This window comes from Xyrauchen texanus, chromosome 41, assembly GCF_025860055.1.
Source record: "Xyrauchen texanus isolate HMW12.3.18 chromosome 41, RBS_HiC_50CHRs, whole genome shotgun sequence".
In the NCBI taxonomy this organism is placed as follows: domain Eukaryota; kingdom Metazoa; phylum Chordata; class Actinopteri; order Cypriniformes; family Catostomidae; genus Xyrauchen; species Xyrauchen texanus.
Window position 1 is genome coordinate 24,565,493 of NC_068316.1, and position 17,772 is coordinate 24,583,264.

The 17,772-nt window shown below is 36.5% G+C and overlaps 1 protein-coding gene across 2 annotated transcripts in view; it reads right to left on the reverse strand.

The window, feature by feature from the left end:
- Window positions 1-3,404: 3,404 nt before the first annotated feature.
- LOC127634533 (cyclin-dependent kinase 13-like) overlaps window positions 3,405-17,772 on the reverse strand; it is a 30,149-nt gene continuing 15,781 nt past the window's right edge. For both annotated transcript variants that reach the window (XM_052114137.1, XM_052114136.1), the window contains exons 12-14: window positions 13,041-13,240; window positions 10,392-10,913; window positions 3,405-4,773 (exon numbers count right to left, since the gene is read on the reverse strand). In XM_052114137.1, the coding sequence (XP_051970097.1) occupies window positions 4,211-4,773; window positions 10,392-10,913; window positions 13,041-13,240 (1,285 nt within the window). In that variant the 3' untranslated portion in view covers window positions 3,405-4,210. The remainder of the gene's footprint in view (window positions 4,774-10,391; window positions 10,914-13,040; window positions 13,241-17,772) is intronic.

Below are 17,772 nucleotides of genomic sequence, written 5' to 3' on the forward strand. Positions count from 1 at the left end.
ATGATAACATCCCTGCCAGCTATAGATATACCTTTTAAATGGCTTGATTTAACATAAATATTCATAAGCTGAGTACAAAGCAAAAAAAGATAAGGGAGATTGGACAACCTTGTCTAATACCGCATTTTAGATCAAATCTAGAGGATGATCCACCTTTTAGTTTAATAGAACTGTTTATGCTCCTATACATTGTTAGTATAGCGTCACAGAAAAAGTCTCCAAACCCAAATTTTTGTAATGACCTAAAAATAAAAGCATGCTCTACCGTGATCGAAGGCTTTATAGAAATCTAAGAAAAGTATAAATCCATTATCAGTACATAAATGTGAGTAGTCCAACAAGTCTAAGACTAATCTTATATTATTTGAAATATGTCTTTTCTTTAAGAAGCCAGATTGGGCCTCATCTATAATGGGGTCCATAACTGACTTGATTCTATTTGCGAAGATTAAGGCAAAGATCTTATAATCATTATTTAATAGAGAAATTGGTCTCCAGTTATCTAACAGCAATAGGTCTTTTCGCTAGTTGACCGTTGCACTCCTATGCCTGATGCGCGGATGTTGTAATCTAGAAATAAAATAATCTCTGAACATGGCCAATGTTGTTGTTTTCCTCACGAGGGCGCATGGTGGCTTGAAAAGCCGAACCTTCCATTGAATCACATTCAAATGTCAGGGCTATTTTCTTCTCACTGGAGACATTTTACACTAAAATGATAATTTATAAAATTAAATTTCCAGTAATCACTAACGAATGTGATTGGTCTATTCTTACCTGGACTGAGAAATGTAACCGGTACCTAGTGACTGCCGTTTGCGTTGTTGCAGCAGCGGTCTGAACAATATATTTTACATTTGAATAATGGCACTGATAAACTTTTTTTAGCCAATTGGATAGAAATAACACACAATTTTTTTTTTTACAACATTATTATTATTTTTTAGACCCAATGGAACGCACCAACTAGAGATAATTGGTTGATACAGCTGCAAACAGGCAAAGTGCCTCTCAAGGCAAGTCAGTCCACTCGGCAGCAATCTTTAAACACTGCAGGGCGGCTATTTAGTAGTATAGTAGTAATCGATATAGTAGAATATCGAGTAAAAAAGTCTACTTGAAGGCGGTAAGACTGAAATCTCCAAAATGGTTGGTCAAATTACAATTGCATAACATATTTCAAATCAGTAGTAAAATCAAAAATCTGAAAATAACGGTATCATAAACTTTTTTTTCCTCAGATGTCCACATCTAAAAGGTGATTGCCTCCTTTACCTGTAAGGCGGGACTTCCTTTTCTACACCCGCCATATTGGGCGTTCCAGTTCCTATCATACATTTTTACGCAAGTGCTCCGTCTCGACCTAAACAGTTTCCGAATGCGCCCACTTTAGGACTGTCATTTCGTCTGATTATTCCACGTATTTTAGAGCTCATAGATTATTTACATCCTTAGAAATAGAGTAAGTCAAATTAGAGTAACGTCCAAAATAGCCACATTTGTGTCAGGAAAGAAAACGAGGCTGTGCACAGTATAACGCTCACGAAAAGCTCATGTTGTCTGGAGTTTTTTCAGTCTACTGAAAACATTGAGACATAATTGTTGTCATTCCAGAAATCAAAGATGTTGCTGCTGTGAATAAGGTATTACTATATGTTAAAATAAGATATTACAAGACAACTAATATACCAGTTGAATACAAAGCCTGTGAACAATAAAATGAATGCATGGTTAAATACATATCCCGAAGTAAACCTTACAAATTTAGTGAAATTTTGTTTGTACTTAAGTAATCAGAATCAGAATCAGCTTTACTGCCAATGATCAAAGTGAGTTAATTTAGCCACTGAAGAACTTGATAAGGTTTAAACTTCAACTCAATTTGACTAAGAATTATAGAAAAACGGATTATACAATATTCTTCCATTAACAATTTATTATAGTAAATGTGTTAATCTGAGGCATAGTTTTAGGTAGGGATGAGACAGAGCATATTTAGGCCACGCACACACCGGGGGGAAAACAATCCAACCGTCTCCATTTACTTTGCATTGCGAGAGGCTGCTTCTTGTCATTTATGACTTAAGTTATAACAAAAAACAAAACAATGTCTAAAAGCTGCTGTGTGACAAGGTGTACAGCAAACAAGCTAAATAACCCAGAAATACATTTTTATAAGCTGTCGACCCCAAAAAACTTATTGTTTCAGGACATAAAAGTGGATCAATTGAAACAGAGCGCAACTAGTTCTCGAACTACTCTGAGAACTACGCCCACAGGAACGCGACATGATATTGTAAAAAATAAATAAATAAATAAATAAAATAAAATTTTAACCATGTCGATTGCTTCACCACCCTATGTGAACCTGAGAGGAGGAGATATATTGAGAAGTTACATTTTATTGTCAGGATCCCACAATTTACCCACTCTTCCTGCTGATGCTTCACGTCTTATTGCCTGTATCCACTTTTGTCTCTTTAAAGGCTGGCTTTTACGGTTCGGAAGCTTATAAAAATGTATTTCTGGTTTCTTTAGCTTGTTTGCTGTACACCTTGTCACACAGCAGCTTTTAGGCATTTTTTCTGTCTTTTGTTATATGCCATAAATGACAAGGAGGCAGCCTCTCGACGGTTTGATTGTTTTTCCCCCGGTGGGCGTGGTCTTCAGATTATGACGCGTTGCGCTCTGTCTCTATGGACGTGTCCCTACCAATATTCAAAAAATCGAAAATGTCCCAACCAACAACTGGGCAATGTTACCACAACTTTATACTATATTTTTATTTTCATTTGAATAACTAATATATTTCCTTAGTATAATTATTAATGTTTAAATGATTGCCCTACCTCGGCAGCATAAACGGTGGTCACGTGGGACCTGTTACTTTTCTCAACGCTGTACAGGATGCACCAATCACAGTCGTCTGTAAGATTACACAGGCGGATTTCCATTGGTTTTTACGTCCAATCCTTGAAATCTGTACATTGAACAAGCATACCTTTCGTGAATAAATGTTTCCTGTAGTCAAAAACGTCCCGAGTCAAAAAGCCTATTTTTAATATGGTGTGCAGATAAACAAGCAATGAGGCTTGTTATACGAGGTAATAATGCTATTTTACCTATATTACCTGACTGACTTTCTCGCATTTTCTTAATACCAACATTCTGAATATTATCTATGCTGTATGTTCCAGCCAACTTTCAAATCAAACATACGCCCTTGGTGTTAATATGATTTTTGTTTAGAACTGCACCTTGAAAACCAATGATTGTTTATGTTTACTTAAAGATTATTATATTTGAAAACATTTATGCTCAAAAAGTGGTGTACAAGTGTATTGATTATATATGTACATGTTTGAATAATAATACACAATTAAAAATACCAGTACATATTACATTGGCATTTTTTTAATAAACATTTGCCAAAGGGGGGAGGGGCATATTGATTAAAAAAAAAAAAAAAAAGACGACATCGAAGCTCATATCCTTCTTGAAACTGGTAAATTATCTCTTTCATTTTACAATGGCTATAGACAAGAGCTGGTGTGGAACCGGTGAGAAAACAGCTTTGATTCAATCACTTGTTCATTAGATACACCAGTTCAAACAAGGCTATTCACACAAGTGCTACAAATCTCTCTAGAGACCTTTAAGAGCCCCTCTAGTGAATTTAAACTTGTGACAAGAGCCCATAATCGTTGAATCATTAAGAGAAAAGAAAAAGACCGAAAAATGAAAAATAAACTTACATTACTGGTCATTTGCAACGTGTGCAGATACAGCACATTAGTCCATTCACACCTTTGTTTCCACCTACTTTATTCAGTAGTGCAAAACATTGTAATACTAGTCTGTCCTTATGCAATTAAAGGAGACACTAATGTATATAGTTCATAAAAACACTTACCCTGGCATGGTAAATGCACACTCAAAAAAGGTACAATTTTAATTTAAAAGACAGCAGTAGAATAGATTACAAAATCATTTGGAGGGAAAACAAAAAAAACAGCTCTATGAAATGGTATGAGCGGGAAACGAAAATTCCCCTACCAAACAGTTCGTCCCACGGACACATTATTAGAAATATTACAAATCAAGTGAGCTTTTAGTCCACTTAGTGCTGGATTGATGGCAACAGCATCTGTCTTTTAGAGTCATCCTTTTCTGAGGCATTAGTAAGTTCACTCTGTCGCTTCTAAGCCAATCAAAAAGGGAGTCCTCTGCCCCTCAGTGCCGCTGTGTTCACATGGGGAACGTACCCGAGCGGGAGGGGTGGCGCCCCTGACTGGGATGGTGAAGTCCAGGCTTGGACTGGAGGTGGTGGGGGTATGGAAGGGGGCCTGGGGCCCACAGGCAGTGGGCTTTGATTGTACTCAAAGCGATGGTCCTTGTCTCCACTGAACACCATACTGCCACCTCCACCAGCACCAGCCGCGCTGGCTGCACCTCCACAAGGAAAAGTCTCTGGGGCAAGAGGTGTGTGGGGGGGCATTCTTCCCCCCATCATGTGGCCGAGGTAGCTATCTGCAAAGCCGGGAAAGGGCGGAGGTGGCCGGCTATAGTCTGTGGGTCTAGGAGGATAGTCAGGTTCTGGAGGTCTAGGAGCTTCTCCTTGGGCAGCGGAAGAGGGCAGATTTAGCTTGGGCTCGGGGGCCTGTCGGTAGTCCAGGTCCGCACAGGGAGGGGGTTCCGGAGGTTCTGGGGGTCTCTGGTCTGGTGGGAGAATGGACAGAGGCTCTAGAGCCCTGGAGCTGCCACCTTCATTCACTGCAAAACAGCAGACATGAGTTAAACGTATGTACACAGCAGAAATCAAGTAGTTCGTTTAAAAAAATGTAAGTTTTGTCATCATTGATATTTGTTCCAAACCCATCTGAGTTTCTTTTGTGAAACACAAAAGAAGTTTGGCAGAATGCTCAGAAAATGTACTGTGAAGCTGTAAAAACTGTGAAGCTCCAAAAAAAAAACACACAAAAGAACTAGCAGTCGACCGATAAATCATCAACCAGGGCTGCAAATAACGATTATTTTGATAATCGATTAATCTAACAATTATTAGAACGATTATTCGACTATTTGGTGATTATTGCAATGATTAATCAATAGTTCTTAACTTATTATTAAAAGATCAGACTTAAAAGGTTGTATTAAACGTGCTTACTAACAATAGAGGATAAAATAATATTTTAAAAATACCTCTAAATGACATTCACTGAATTAAAGGGAAAAATACTTTGATTAATTCAGTAAAGAAATTCACTGCAAAAAATCGATAGTTATTTATTTTACCTGTCAGCAATTTTGGCAATGGTACAAACCCGTTTAATATTAAAACATTTATACGCTTTTATTTCTCTGGAATAATTCAACCTGAATTACCTGAATAAAGTATTGATGGTGAAAATCAACAGCCTCCGCCTTGCATGTTCTCAACTCACACGTTTGAGGCAGAAGCAGCATTGGTGCCATCCAAGGTAAAGCTGAATGACACTTCTTTGGGTGTCAAGTGCTTATTGACAATGCACAGGACAGGGCATTAACCCCAGATAAGATATTGACACCTCCACTCCCCCTCTTTTAATTTTGTAGATTTACACAATTCACGTTGGTTACATTTTTTAGCTCTGAAAAACTGGAATTTGGATTAATCTGGCAAAATAACACCCCTATCTTTTAACCTTTAGCTCTGCGGGCATTTTAAAGGCTTTATACTTGACAAAAACAAGGAGGGTTAAGTGTTTGGTATCATTGTAAATATTTTTTAATGATATAGATTGATTAATTCTGAGACACAGGTGAAGAAACTGCTGAAAAAAAAACAGTCAGTATCTCACAAAAGTGAGTACACCCCTCACATTTTTGTAAATGGTTGATTACATTGTAGCAAATTGTCATTTCTTCAGTGTTGTCACATGAAAGATATAATCAACTATTTACAAAAATGTAAGGGGTGTACTCACTTTTGTGATATACTGAATATCTCTGAAAAACTGCTTTTGTTTTGTTCACAATCATGCAAATTGTAACTGAGAAAAATGTTGTGTTTATACGACAAAGCAATCAAGTTATAGCATTACAAAAATAATTTAGCCAAGTGTCTAAAAGTCTCTCCAAAAAAATAAAACATAATAATTGTTCATAAAAAGTAATTACACATGCATTACAGATGGAAAAAAATAAAAAGTCAGTCAGATCTTTTACTGGCCCATTTATTTTATTATTATTATTATTATTATTATTGTTTAATTGCATTTTTCAAGTGGATTTTAATAAATAAACAATACTGTAAGCATGCTTAAAATTGAACTGCTTTTTAAAATTAATCTACATCTTATGGAGTTTTGTGTTCCTTGCCACAGTCTCCTACAGCTTGCTCACTGGGGTTATTAATACAATTATCATTTAATTATTTTTAAACACTATTAAAAATCGTATTTTATCGAAATTACACAATGATGATTAATCGACTTTATAGACATTACAGTTTTATCGTCTCTTAATGCTGATATTCTGTAAAGCTGCTTTGAAACGATGTGTGTTGTGAAAGGCGCTATACAAATAAAATTGACTTGACGTGACTTAAAAGAATTGCATTGTTTTATTTTATTATTTATGAAATGTTTAATTGCCAAATAGTCCATTTAGAATAATTTTTCTGATTATTTCCATATGACAACAAAACAAAAGTTGTATTTTAAACTACATATTATCATATGAACAACCAGTAAGTAACTCGCATGAGTCTCCTGAGCCTTAGGTACACAAAACAGTCACAGTTCTTGGTTTATTTGGAGTGAGTTAATTCAGTCAGCTCCAACTGATTCTTTGATTCACTAAAAAGAGCCAGATCATTGAGTCATTCATTTGGGAATTGGACAGCACTGGTAGAGCTGTAGTTGTTGATTCACTAAAAAGAAACAGCTCAAAAGAGTAAATGTCTTTGGGAATCAGACTACATTGTCACATAATTTGTCTCATGTTGTAGATTCAAAAGAATCAGCTTAAAAGAGACATTTGATCGGGAATCGGTCTACTCAGGTAGAGCTTTATGTCTCGCGCTGTAGATACAGAAACAGTGAGGGTTGCTGTGGTGCTTAATGGTAGTACAGGAAAAACTGAGTATTTTATTCCAGTTTCCTGTCCGCAACGCAGGAAGTATGCAGTTCAAGAACCGTTAACGAAACAGATAGTCATGAAAATCATTAGCTTCCTACCCCATAAAGCAATCATTATCTGAGAATTTGTATTTGTGGTGGTGGGTTTAAAAACTTACTCACACATCCACTGGAGTGGTCTTCCCTTTACCCCAATGGCATGAACTCTCCTGAACATTGCCATTATCTTGCTTTTAGATTTACTGCTAAATGAGACTATCGATGAGCAGCGGTACTAGCTAACGAGAGCCGTTCTATGTTAACACCTGCAACCTTACTGGCTGTAGGCCTACAGAGTTCCCTTGAGGACAAAACTGGTATGTTACATTATTTTACATGCTGACACAAAGCGATAGAAAGAAAAAAAGCACCTGCCAGAATGGCGTGTGACACTGTGAATTTCACCAGCTAAATAGAAAATGTTCCCGCATTTGGCGCTTGGCGGGTGTTAATTTCGGACCCTGCATGCAGACATAATTTTAATAATGAGATTTTACATAATGTCTTTCATTCCTCATTGAGTCTGTGTCATGTACTTGGCACCATCTCCTGATGGCCATACGTTACAGTCACCAATCACATGTCTCTCTGCCCAAATATGGATGACTTTTTGCACCAATTAATAAGTTATCAAAACTGAATACTTCTGATTTGTTTGCAAATTTCTTTTGCAAATCCCTTGATCAGTTTTGGTAATAATGCCTACATGTAGGGCTGGGACGGTTACCGCATTACCGCAATACCGCGGTCACGTGACTCCAACCGCGGGTCTGAGCTTGTCACCGTCGTCACCGCAAAAAAACAAAAACAAAAAAAACATTGGCCTGCACATGTGTGCACTTTGTGTCTAATGACATGGATTCGTTGTGTCTAATGACATGGATTCATTGATTCTAATGATATGGATTATGTCTAATGATATTAGCCTACATGGATTCAAGGTTTTCTAAACAAAACTTATCAAAATATGGAGCAAATCCGACCTTTCGTGAGTTGGGGAGCGCAATGTTCCATGACACATAATAACATTCCATTTGTATTAGAGATGCGCGGATGGGCTATTATTATTTAATCCGCAACCGCATCACAAAACTCATCTGTCCGCACCAACGTTTTTTGATAAATTTTCAAAACCGCATCCATGGCGCTGACTGTTTTAAGGTCTGAGCGATGCAAAGCGCTGCTGCCGCGAGGCTAGAAAGCTCTTGGCTGTTCTAGAAAGGAGACTGATCCAATGCAGCAAAGATATTTTAAAGGCTAAAGTCCCTAGTAGGCTATAGCCTATTGGCTATGTTGTATCCCCAGAATATCAGCAGTGACGTCCGTTTCCGATTGGCGCACAGGGATAAAAATAAATAAATAAATAGTAACGCACATCGGCAAACCTGACTACTAGGCTACTGTAGCCTAAAATTTTATCATTTTGTTTTGAATTTTGTTTAAAATGCATTTTAAGATTTCTATTTATTTCTCATGTCTGTGAGGCAGTAGGCCTAGCCACCGAAGTTTCGGTTCATTTATGAGAGAGCTCACGCAGCAAGAGATCGCATCGGCGCTTCCACGTCCTGCTGCTGATTATATGTCTGCTATATTTGCTTCTTATTTATTAATTCCAGGCAATTAGTTAATGAAACAGTGATTAAAATTAAGATACAATTTATACAAAACGAAATTTTAAGTTAAAGAAAGGCTTTCTACAAAACAAAACTTAATAAAGTGGTCAAAATCATGTCTGACCCATCTTCAATGCGAATGTATCTGAGAATAATCTTAAATAAGGAAATCTATACAGTGATTAGTTCATGCCAAATTACTGCTTGATGAAAATTTGACTATTTAAAATTGTGCTCGTTTTTTTCTTCGGATGTAGGTGACAATATTTAAAGTCTGTCTATCAAAAGCGACTTCTGATGTGTCGCCAAAGTCTGTCGGGGGACTTCTCTGATCCAATGTAATGTATTTAATGCGGTTTACCGCTATACCGCGGGAATATCTTGCTTTTCAACCGCGGTTAGAAAAAATCCATACCGCCCCAGCCCTACCTACATGCATTTTTAAGTAGAGCTTCTAAGCTTTCAAACAATAGCTCTTTTGAATTGGTCAAGACTGCAGTTATTTATATTTTTTCTTGTGGGCCCAGATTTAATTCATTCCAGTGACATATTCCTGTGGAGCACTCATAGACCTTCCTCTGAAGCATGCATTATATCAGCCTGACTCATGAATGTTTCCCAATAGTCAGTCCGTGGCAAAATGCAATCATGAGCACATACCATCCCTGGTTAATGGATTACTGTTAATTAATGTTTTAATCATTCATTTATGTATGACTAGAACCTAGAAGCTGCTATCTACCATCTAAAAATCAGGAATGCAAACTCATGAGAGGTGAAAAAGGTGAGAAAGTCATAGCAGCTCTTTCAAATGTATACTTTAAATACTTCAAAGGAATCAACTGAAAGTTTTTGTTGAATTTAAAGCTTGTTTGTGTTTGGGCATAAATTAACATTTTAATAAGGAACATGTGGGCAAAAAATATGGGCAAAGTAGCTTCAGAAAAGGTGACTTGCTAAAGGTGATTAGTTGGATGCCTGAAAAATGTCTTGATTTTTACAGTTTTGTGTAAAATTAGGTAAATATTATACTAAATTAAAGTTTTTCAAATGAAATTTTCAGCAATTTTATGTTCATTTCATTTACTATGTTTGATATCATATATCTGCACACCTGTCCTCTAGTTATCTGCATTGCTCATTAAAAAACCTCCACAAAAGTCCTCCTAAGACTTGTGTGCCATTTTCTTATACAAGTCTTGCATTTTCAAATTTGGCACGCTGCAAGCAGACACGAGACTTCTGAAAACCAAACCTGTAATTTTCAATCTGAACACGAACATTAATTATATTTGCGAGCTACAACGGAGGGGAACATTTTCAGTGAATAATGACTTTCTAGTTTTCACGCAATGCCAGCATATGGCTTCAGAACACTTGGAATATAGTGCACAAATTGTATGGATTTTAATGGTGCTTTTTGGAGATTGACAGTCCCTGGTCACTGTATGCTTACATTATATGGAAAACAGCACATGAGCACACCATCCGGCTAAAATTATCCTTTTGTGCTCCGTGGGTGAAAGTTTTATAGATTAGAGAAGACATGAGGGTGAGTAAATGATGATAAAATTGTGATTTTTGGCTGAAATCTCCCTTAAACAAAATTATTGGTTACCTGGAGATACAGGGCAGGGCTCAGGTGGTGGTTTTATCTCCGGTGGCAGTGGGGGTGCAGTGCTCCCACCCGCTGTGTTTGAGATGGTACTCTCTCCCCCCTCGAACCCGATGACTTCTCCTGCCGCACCTTGTTGGACTTTGAGAAGTTGTGCGAGAAGCATGGTGACAGCGGTCTGCGTGGCTGCAGCAGAGACCTCTCCATCAGCCTTGCCTTGCTGCTGAGGGGTCAGTGGTGAAGGGGGTTTAGGCATGGGAGGGGTACGGGGCGCTCCGCCTCCCGATGGTGGAGGCTGAGGGGGTTTGGAGACTTTAGGGATTGGAGGTGGTTCTGGGGGTCTTTCAGACTCTAACGGACAAGGGGGCAAAGCCTTGGAAAGCTGCTGTAGCGTCTCTGGGTTCATTTTAGAGCCCATTGTCTGTGCAAACTGGGCCGATCCCACAGAAGTGCTCTTGGACTGGAAGAGGTTCAAAAGCACAGCCAGCTGTTCTTGAGTCAGTTGTGAATTGGGACCTTTGGGGTCTATTAGGGAAAAAAAGAGAGAGAAACTTACATGGTTTCCAAACAGATAATTGATCCAGGGTTAGTATAATTTTTTTCATTTTGATGGCCATTTTGTTTTCAACAGGTTGGGTTTATACTTACAAATGTTAGTTTTGGTTTAGTTCAGTATTTTCTAGTTCTCTTTCTATTGAGCTTTTATTTTAAAACGGCATTAACTGATACTATTTCAATATGTGCAACACTTCAATTTGTCTAGTGGCATTTTCATGTCTAAAAAATGTAACATTTTATAATATACTGTGCATTAACAACTAAAATAATTATTTTAGTCTAGTTATTTTTTGACTACAGTCATGGAAATGTATATTAGTTTAGTTTCAGTTTTTCCAATTATTACATATTTTTTATTTTTACTTCCGTTCATGACAGCATAGTGTTCGTTTTCACAAACGGTAATAAGTTCCTTGTTCCAAAAGGACACTTGATATTTTGTTTAAGATTTGTTGCTTCAACTTTGAGGCAAAGAGAAATGGGTGGGGGTGCCATTAACCAATCAATAAACAATTTACTGCTACAAGTTTAAAGTCCAAGGGGCAATTTCTATGTCAGCAAACTTTGAAAAATACTAGATACTGCTTGCTATGAGATGTCATGCTTTATGCATGCTGATGCAAAACTAGATTTTTACATCTGCTGAAGAAAATGAGAAAGTTGCTTGCCTGTCCATTGCCATGTGGTTGCTAAGGTGTTCGAAGTGTTTTAGTGCATTGACATGCAGTTGCTAGGCTGCACTGGATGGTTTTTACATTGCAGTTAGGTGGATGCTTACTGACCCAAGTCAAAAAAGCCTAAATGTCTATAATATTCTGTTCCCAGAATATTGCTCGATAATAGCATGTCTTAATAATACTTGAGGGTTAGGGTTTAAAAAAAAAAAACCCTATTCCTCAATATGACCAATAATCATAGAAATGCTTAACCTGTTGATATGCACCCCCTTTTTGAGCACAAACCATGAAAATGACATACCTGAACTTAAATTGTTGTATTTACTGGACCTTTGTAGTATGGACACAGTTGTAGTATCTTTTGAAAGAAGACACTTTGGGCTTAATTTCCCAAGTTTCAGTATTACTACATGTTGTTATTTTTTAAAGTTAGAGAAGCTGAAGTTTATAGTAATGGAACATGTACATAATATTATAATCAAAAAACAATAATAATAGTGCCAAGACTAACCAGAAATACAATGTTCTCAAAGCCACAAGTCTAAAAAGATACGTTTCAAATTTGAAGATGATCTAACAAAAAATGAGGTTCCTGCAAGCTTTTTTTTCTCTGTAAAATCGCTGGAAGCTTACGGAGTAAAATTAAGGCTCCGCCTTTCAAGACGACACAAAATCTGACTGCACTGCTTGGCTATTATGAATAAAACTACGCTCCATTTTTAAAAATAGACTTGAGACAGGCTTGTTTTGTTTATAAGACTCCAATATAAGATCATATATAGTTTTACAACATGAATGCTGCTCAGATTGCATAGTTTGTTTAAGAACAATGACAATGGGTAATTCTTTCAGGCGAGATAATGTAAACAATGGAGAATATATCAGTATTTCTCAGATTTATCACTTTTATGGACAAAAAGTGCTATTGGATGTTTTTCAATGAACGCTTGTCATGGACAATTGACCTAAGTGTGGAGAACTGGATTCATCTGACGATCGCGTTTTCATAAATGTATGAAGTCCCGTTTTGATATCGCATGTTTTAATTTGTACTCCTGGCAAAAATAACTAAATTGCTGTTTCTGGAGCATTGCTATTGTGAAACAGAGATATCAATGTTCAACCCTTAGACCTTTGACAAGATGTATAATTTGTTAACATTCATTACATTTATAGACGGTAAATTATATATTAAATGTAAGCAGAGTGAAGTCACTACTGCGTGCGGGCGATTGCGTATCAATAGTTTAAAGCAATAATGTCTAACCAACCTAATACATGTGCACAGAAGGGTTATAAAATATACATCCTGGTCAAAACAACTGGTGTATGTCTAGAGTATGTGTGTGCATAAGGATAAACTGAACACAATGACTGACAATAGGTGGAATATGCAGGTTATTTGACTGTTTCTTACCTAACAGGGCTGTAGTGACAGCAGCACTCTGCCCTTTGTGTGCTCCAGCAGCAGGAAATCCCTGTGGGGTGTTGCTGCGGCTGTCGTCCAGACCCAGCTCCTTCCGTGGGGCTTTGGGGGCAGTTAGCTCTTCAGGCATCTGCTTTTGCCGGCGTCGTTTCTTACTCCATAATTCATGGCAGTCCTGCCACAGAGGGAGACTACAACGAAGGAGAGAATTTGTAATAGAAACATTATCTAATGAAGCCGCAGAGAAAGATAGTATATAGGGTTTTTCAATGACTGATTTAGTCCAGGATCTAGACCAGCTGTCTTTTAAAATATGTTTGAAGCAAAGGGCCTTCAAATAAGATGATCTCCTTGCCAGGGGCCCTCCTAAAATAAAGTTTGCTATCTGTTTTCAAGTGTAAAGTCCTATTTATGCTGTGTGAGAAAAGCATGATAATGACATCATGTTATTAGAAAAATATATTATTGACTTTTATAGTGTCACTGTATTAAAGCCAAAAGAAATAAAAATATCAGGAAACATGTATTTTCTTATATTTTTCTACCCACTTTTAATGTTAGATGTATTTAAACTAAAAATGCACCGATACCACTTTTTCTCTTCCAATCCGGTTCCAATATCGGAAATCTCAGTATTGGCCGATCCCTATCCGATATCAGTGTTGTTTTTTTGCATAATCAGTTTAGAATATCTTTACATTATTGTGTGGAACTAATTGGGGGTACTCTTTAATATGTAAAGAAACACAAACATCTAACTAAACATTATTTCAATATAAATGTACAGCTTAATAAGAACTTCATTATTAACTAGTATACTGGATAATGTAGCAGCAAAATGAACAGTAATTCCAGTCTTCAAGTCTTCAGTAGAAAAGAAACCAGTTTTCTTTTTGCCCTTTTTTTCCTTTTACAAAAATGTTTCATCTTGTATCTGAACTTTAAAGTATTCAGATCTCTTTTTTGTTCAATTTAGTTGATGTAATTTTTTGGAACCCATTCAATTTAAATATTGTTATAAATTATAAACATACTTATGATGATAATAATAAATAGTTATTAATATTATTGACTTTTAATTATAAATACAACAGTCATATATTTAACTTGTGCACTTTTTACACCATCACACTTTTATTTTGACATTCTGAGCTCTCCAGGAAGTCCTGTATGTGACTGTTTGTTGGCAAGTTCAAAGTAGTTTAATTAACTTCTTATTCAAATTCTGGTAAAATGCTCCTCCGGTGCCTTTCTAAATGCATATTATAAGTGAACCGAACTATTGAGCATCTACATCTGAGATGCTGTTTATGAGTAGCGCTCAAATATTGCGCACCGCTGTGAAGGCTAAAAATAGCCGTGAGAGCATCACCAGCCTGTGTGTGTGTTTTGTCAGAGAAGCGCCATTCACTAACGTTCTGGTGCTGCGCATACTATATATTTACTTATTAAAAACAGCCTTTTGTGATTCACAGACCTATCGCATGTCTTCAAGTGGCTTTCAATAAAATGCATGAGTCATATAAACTACTTTAATTGTGTTTTAATGGTTCTTTTATGTCTTTTTTAGAGCTTGACGGTAACAAACATGACTAACACACAGTAATGGATTTGAGTCGGGATCGTCGGACCGATACCTGATCTGTCTAAAAGCTTCAGTATCGGAGCTGATACCGATCCAGGTATCGGATCGGTGCATAATTATTTTATTTTTTTTACACATTTATTTTTCCTCTGAAAATTTCCAAGCGACAGAAGTTAACCCTGATCTAGGTAACAGCCTGGGCTGCATTTCCAAAAAGCATCATAAGGCTAAGTAGATCGTAGATATCATTGGTGCCAACAATCAACTTAAGATTAAGCTATGATCAACTTAAGCTTGCAATGCTTATGGGAAACGCAGCCCTGGTGTATGTATGGTATGAGCAAATGAGACACATTAAATTGCAGAATTTAAATATATTGCACTTATTTTCCAAAATATTTACTAGGGAGGCACCGTACAAAATATGTCTGCCAATACAGATAATTTGGTGTTCTGCTTTTTTATGCTACCTTGTTACAAATCACTGCTAATTACTAAATAAAACTGTATAATAAACATTCTCTGTCTCTACATTTCTTCCATGTTTCAGAGTAACTGCTCTGAATTATAAACAAAACATTGCAACAAAAACTGCAATATGAATTCACATTATCTGAATTCTGAATGATGCAGCTTGTCCCAATTTAGATGAAGCAGGCTTTAGCTTAAAAAAAAAAAACTTTAAGTTTAACCGTGTTAAGGCAAATAATAAAATTTTTAAATTTTTTTTCTTCCCCAATTTGAAAATTCTAGCAGTGCAAAGCTTACAAACTGCAACTCTGCCATCATTGTCGCCTATATCAGCTGGGTATTGATACAGATTTCCAGATTCATTTCCGATTCGATATCGAATCATATGGGTGTATATTTCAGTTCTAATGTCCCTGTTGCTCACATATGAAAGAAATTCCAGCTAATGCTGTTAATTATACAAGGGACCTTCTAACTAAGTACAATACGAAAATATGTTAATTGTTTAATTGCATAATTTGTTCTATTTACAAAATTTTTACATTGATTTGTTGAACATGTGCTAAAACTGGTACTGTCCCTTTAACAAAACCAGCATTTCTTTAAGAAATGTCTGTAGATGAGCGCATGTTTACGAGACTTGGGTGGCTTTAGCTCAAATGTGCCATGCATAATTATAATTAAATGTTTTGTTTTTGATCAGCAAGTGACTGTATAGGACAGAAAGGGTATTAAAAGAGATATTATTCAAAGACAAATGGGTCACGTGGATCTCGTGTTCTGGACAAACACACATTGCACGGAAAAGCTTTTACACGCAGTGAAAGGATCTCACTGCTGAATACTCCAACACTATACTACACAATCACTGATTAGTGAAATCTAAACATTTACCAACCAGTTGCCAAATATAGATATTTTACTCGCATAGTGCAATATTTTGTTGCAAATGCGAGTAATCGCCTCTAATTGTAATAGAGTGTGCCGCATAGAGTGAAAGTTTGATCTTGGGATTTAACAATCGATAATCGAGCTCAATCGCGATGCATCAGGAAAATCGATATTTCTACCCACCCCTATTGTCGCCCAATTCAAAGTAATTCCACAAAAGGGACATTTTCTTTCACACAATGCACGAGCTGAAGGCGAAATGTCCGATGAGTTTTTCCGCCCCCTACTGAAATGAAAAAAATTTAAATAAATAAAAATTGTCTTTTTTTAAATGAGGGATCATAAAAATTGCATTTTGTTTTTTATTTAGTACTGCCCCAAAGAAGCTATTTGACATAAACATCCTCACATATATTCCACATGACAATATATTAACTGAATTTACACACATGATCCTATTAAGAAGTTGGTTTCTAATATGGTGTGTTGCTTTCTCGATGATCAATGACTGTTTGTGTAACAACTGTTCATGATGTTTTGTCCTGAACAGTGAAAATGTTCACTTTTCTTAAGAAAAAAACCCCCAAATTACAGTAAAATGATTCTTCTTCACATCTGAGTTCTTCCCAACAGTGGCTCTTTATGAGGTCCAGAGGGACTAATACACAATTATTGATGCTCAAGAAGGCAACATAAGAACCAAGGGGTGCAACTTTTGAACAGTATGATTTGTGTAAATAAGAGTACATTTTGTGTTATGAAGCATTTGAAGGGCAATACTACATAAAAATACAATCTCTTATAGGCTGTGTATACATTCTGAAAGGGGTGTGGAAACTTATAAAAACAAAAGGGTTATGCAAACTTCTGCTCTTAACTCTATAGGCTATATAGTTTGTGAACATTAATATTTTGGTCATGATTTAACCACATTTTAGCTTTTTTTTAAATGTACAAATTCCACGTAGCATATCCTATCCATATGATATCATATTGATATTGCATATTGTCATATTGCATGTGTAATTATGAAATACACAACATTGTAACCAAAAATTCAAAATACAACCCCCACATCTGAACATATAAGTGATTTTGCTACGTAAAAATTGCAGTGTAGTTGTCAGATTATCTGATTTACCTCCGTGCTATTAGGAAATGAACATTACAGAGAAATACTCGCTTACATATTCATGTGCTGCACGAAAAAATGGATCGACTTCTTTCAGCTCGTTGTTTTTTTATTGGTGCATTTCTACTTGTGCTGAATGACAGGATGACAAAGAGTGCACGCCAAGCACATATAACATCATTGCCATGGTATCCAGATACGTTTCAGCAGAAAGACTAGAATGAAAGTATCGTCAAATCAACGTGCAATGCTTCGAAATTGCTTCTCTTCTCCGCAAACGATGGACAATAGTTATAGCGAGGCATTAGCGAGAAGAAAATTAAGTACATCAAATGTAAGTAGAAAAAAAAAAAATTGTGAGCCTACCAGCTGAAACCAGGACATAATTACAATGTTTAGAGAATTGTCGGGACACACCTCTTCAAAAAGGAACACTGGTCACCCTACTTAAATGCAACAAAAAACAATCCCGCAACGAGAAAACAATTCCTGATACAACATTTAATGCCATGACCTTATAAATTAAAGACTTGCACTGATTTAAGACCTTTTTAAGGCCTTATTTTGCAGAAGGGTGAATTAAGACTTTTTAAGACCCGCGGAAACCCTTATTAACTGTTGGTGAGAGTTTGCAGTACAAAAAA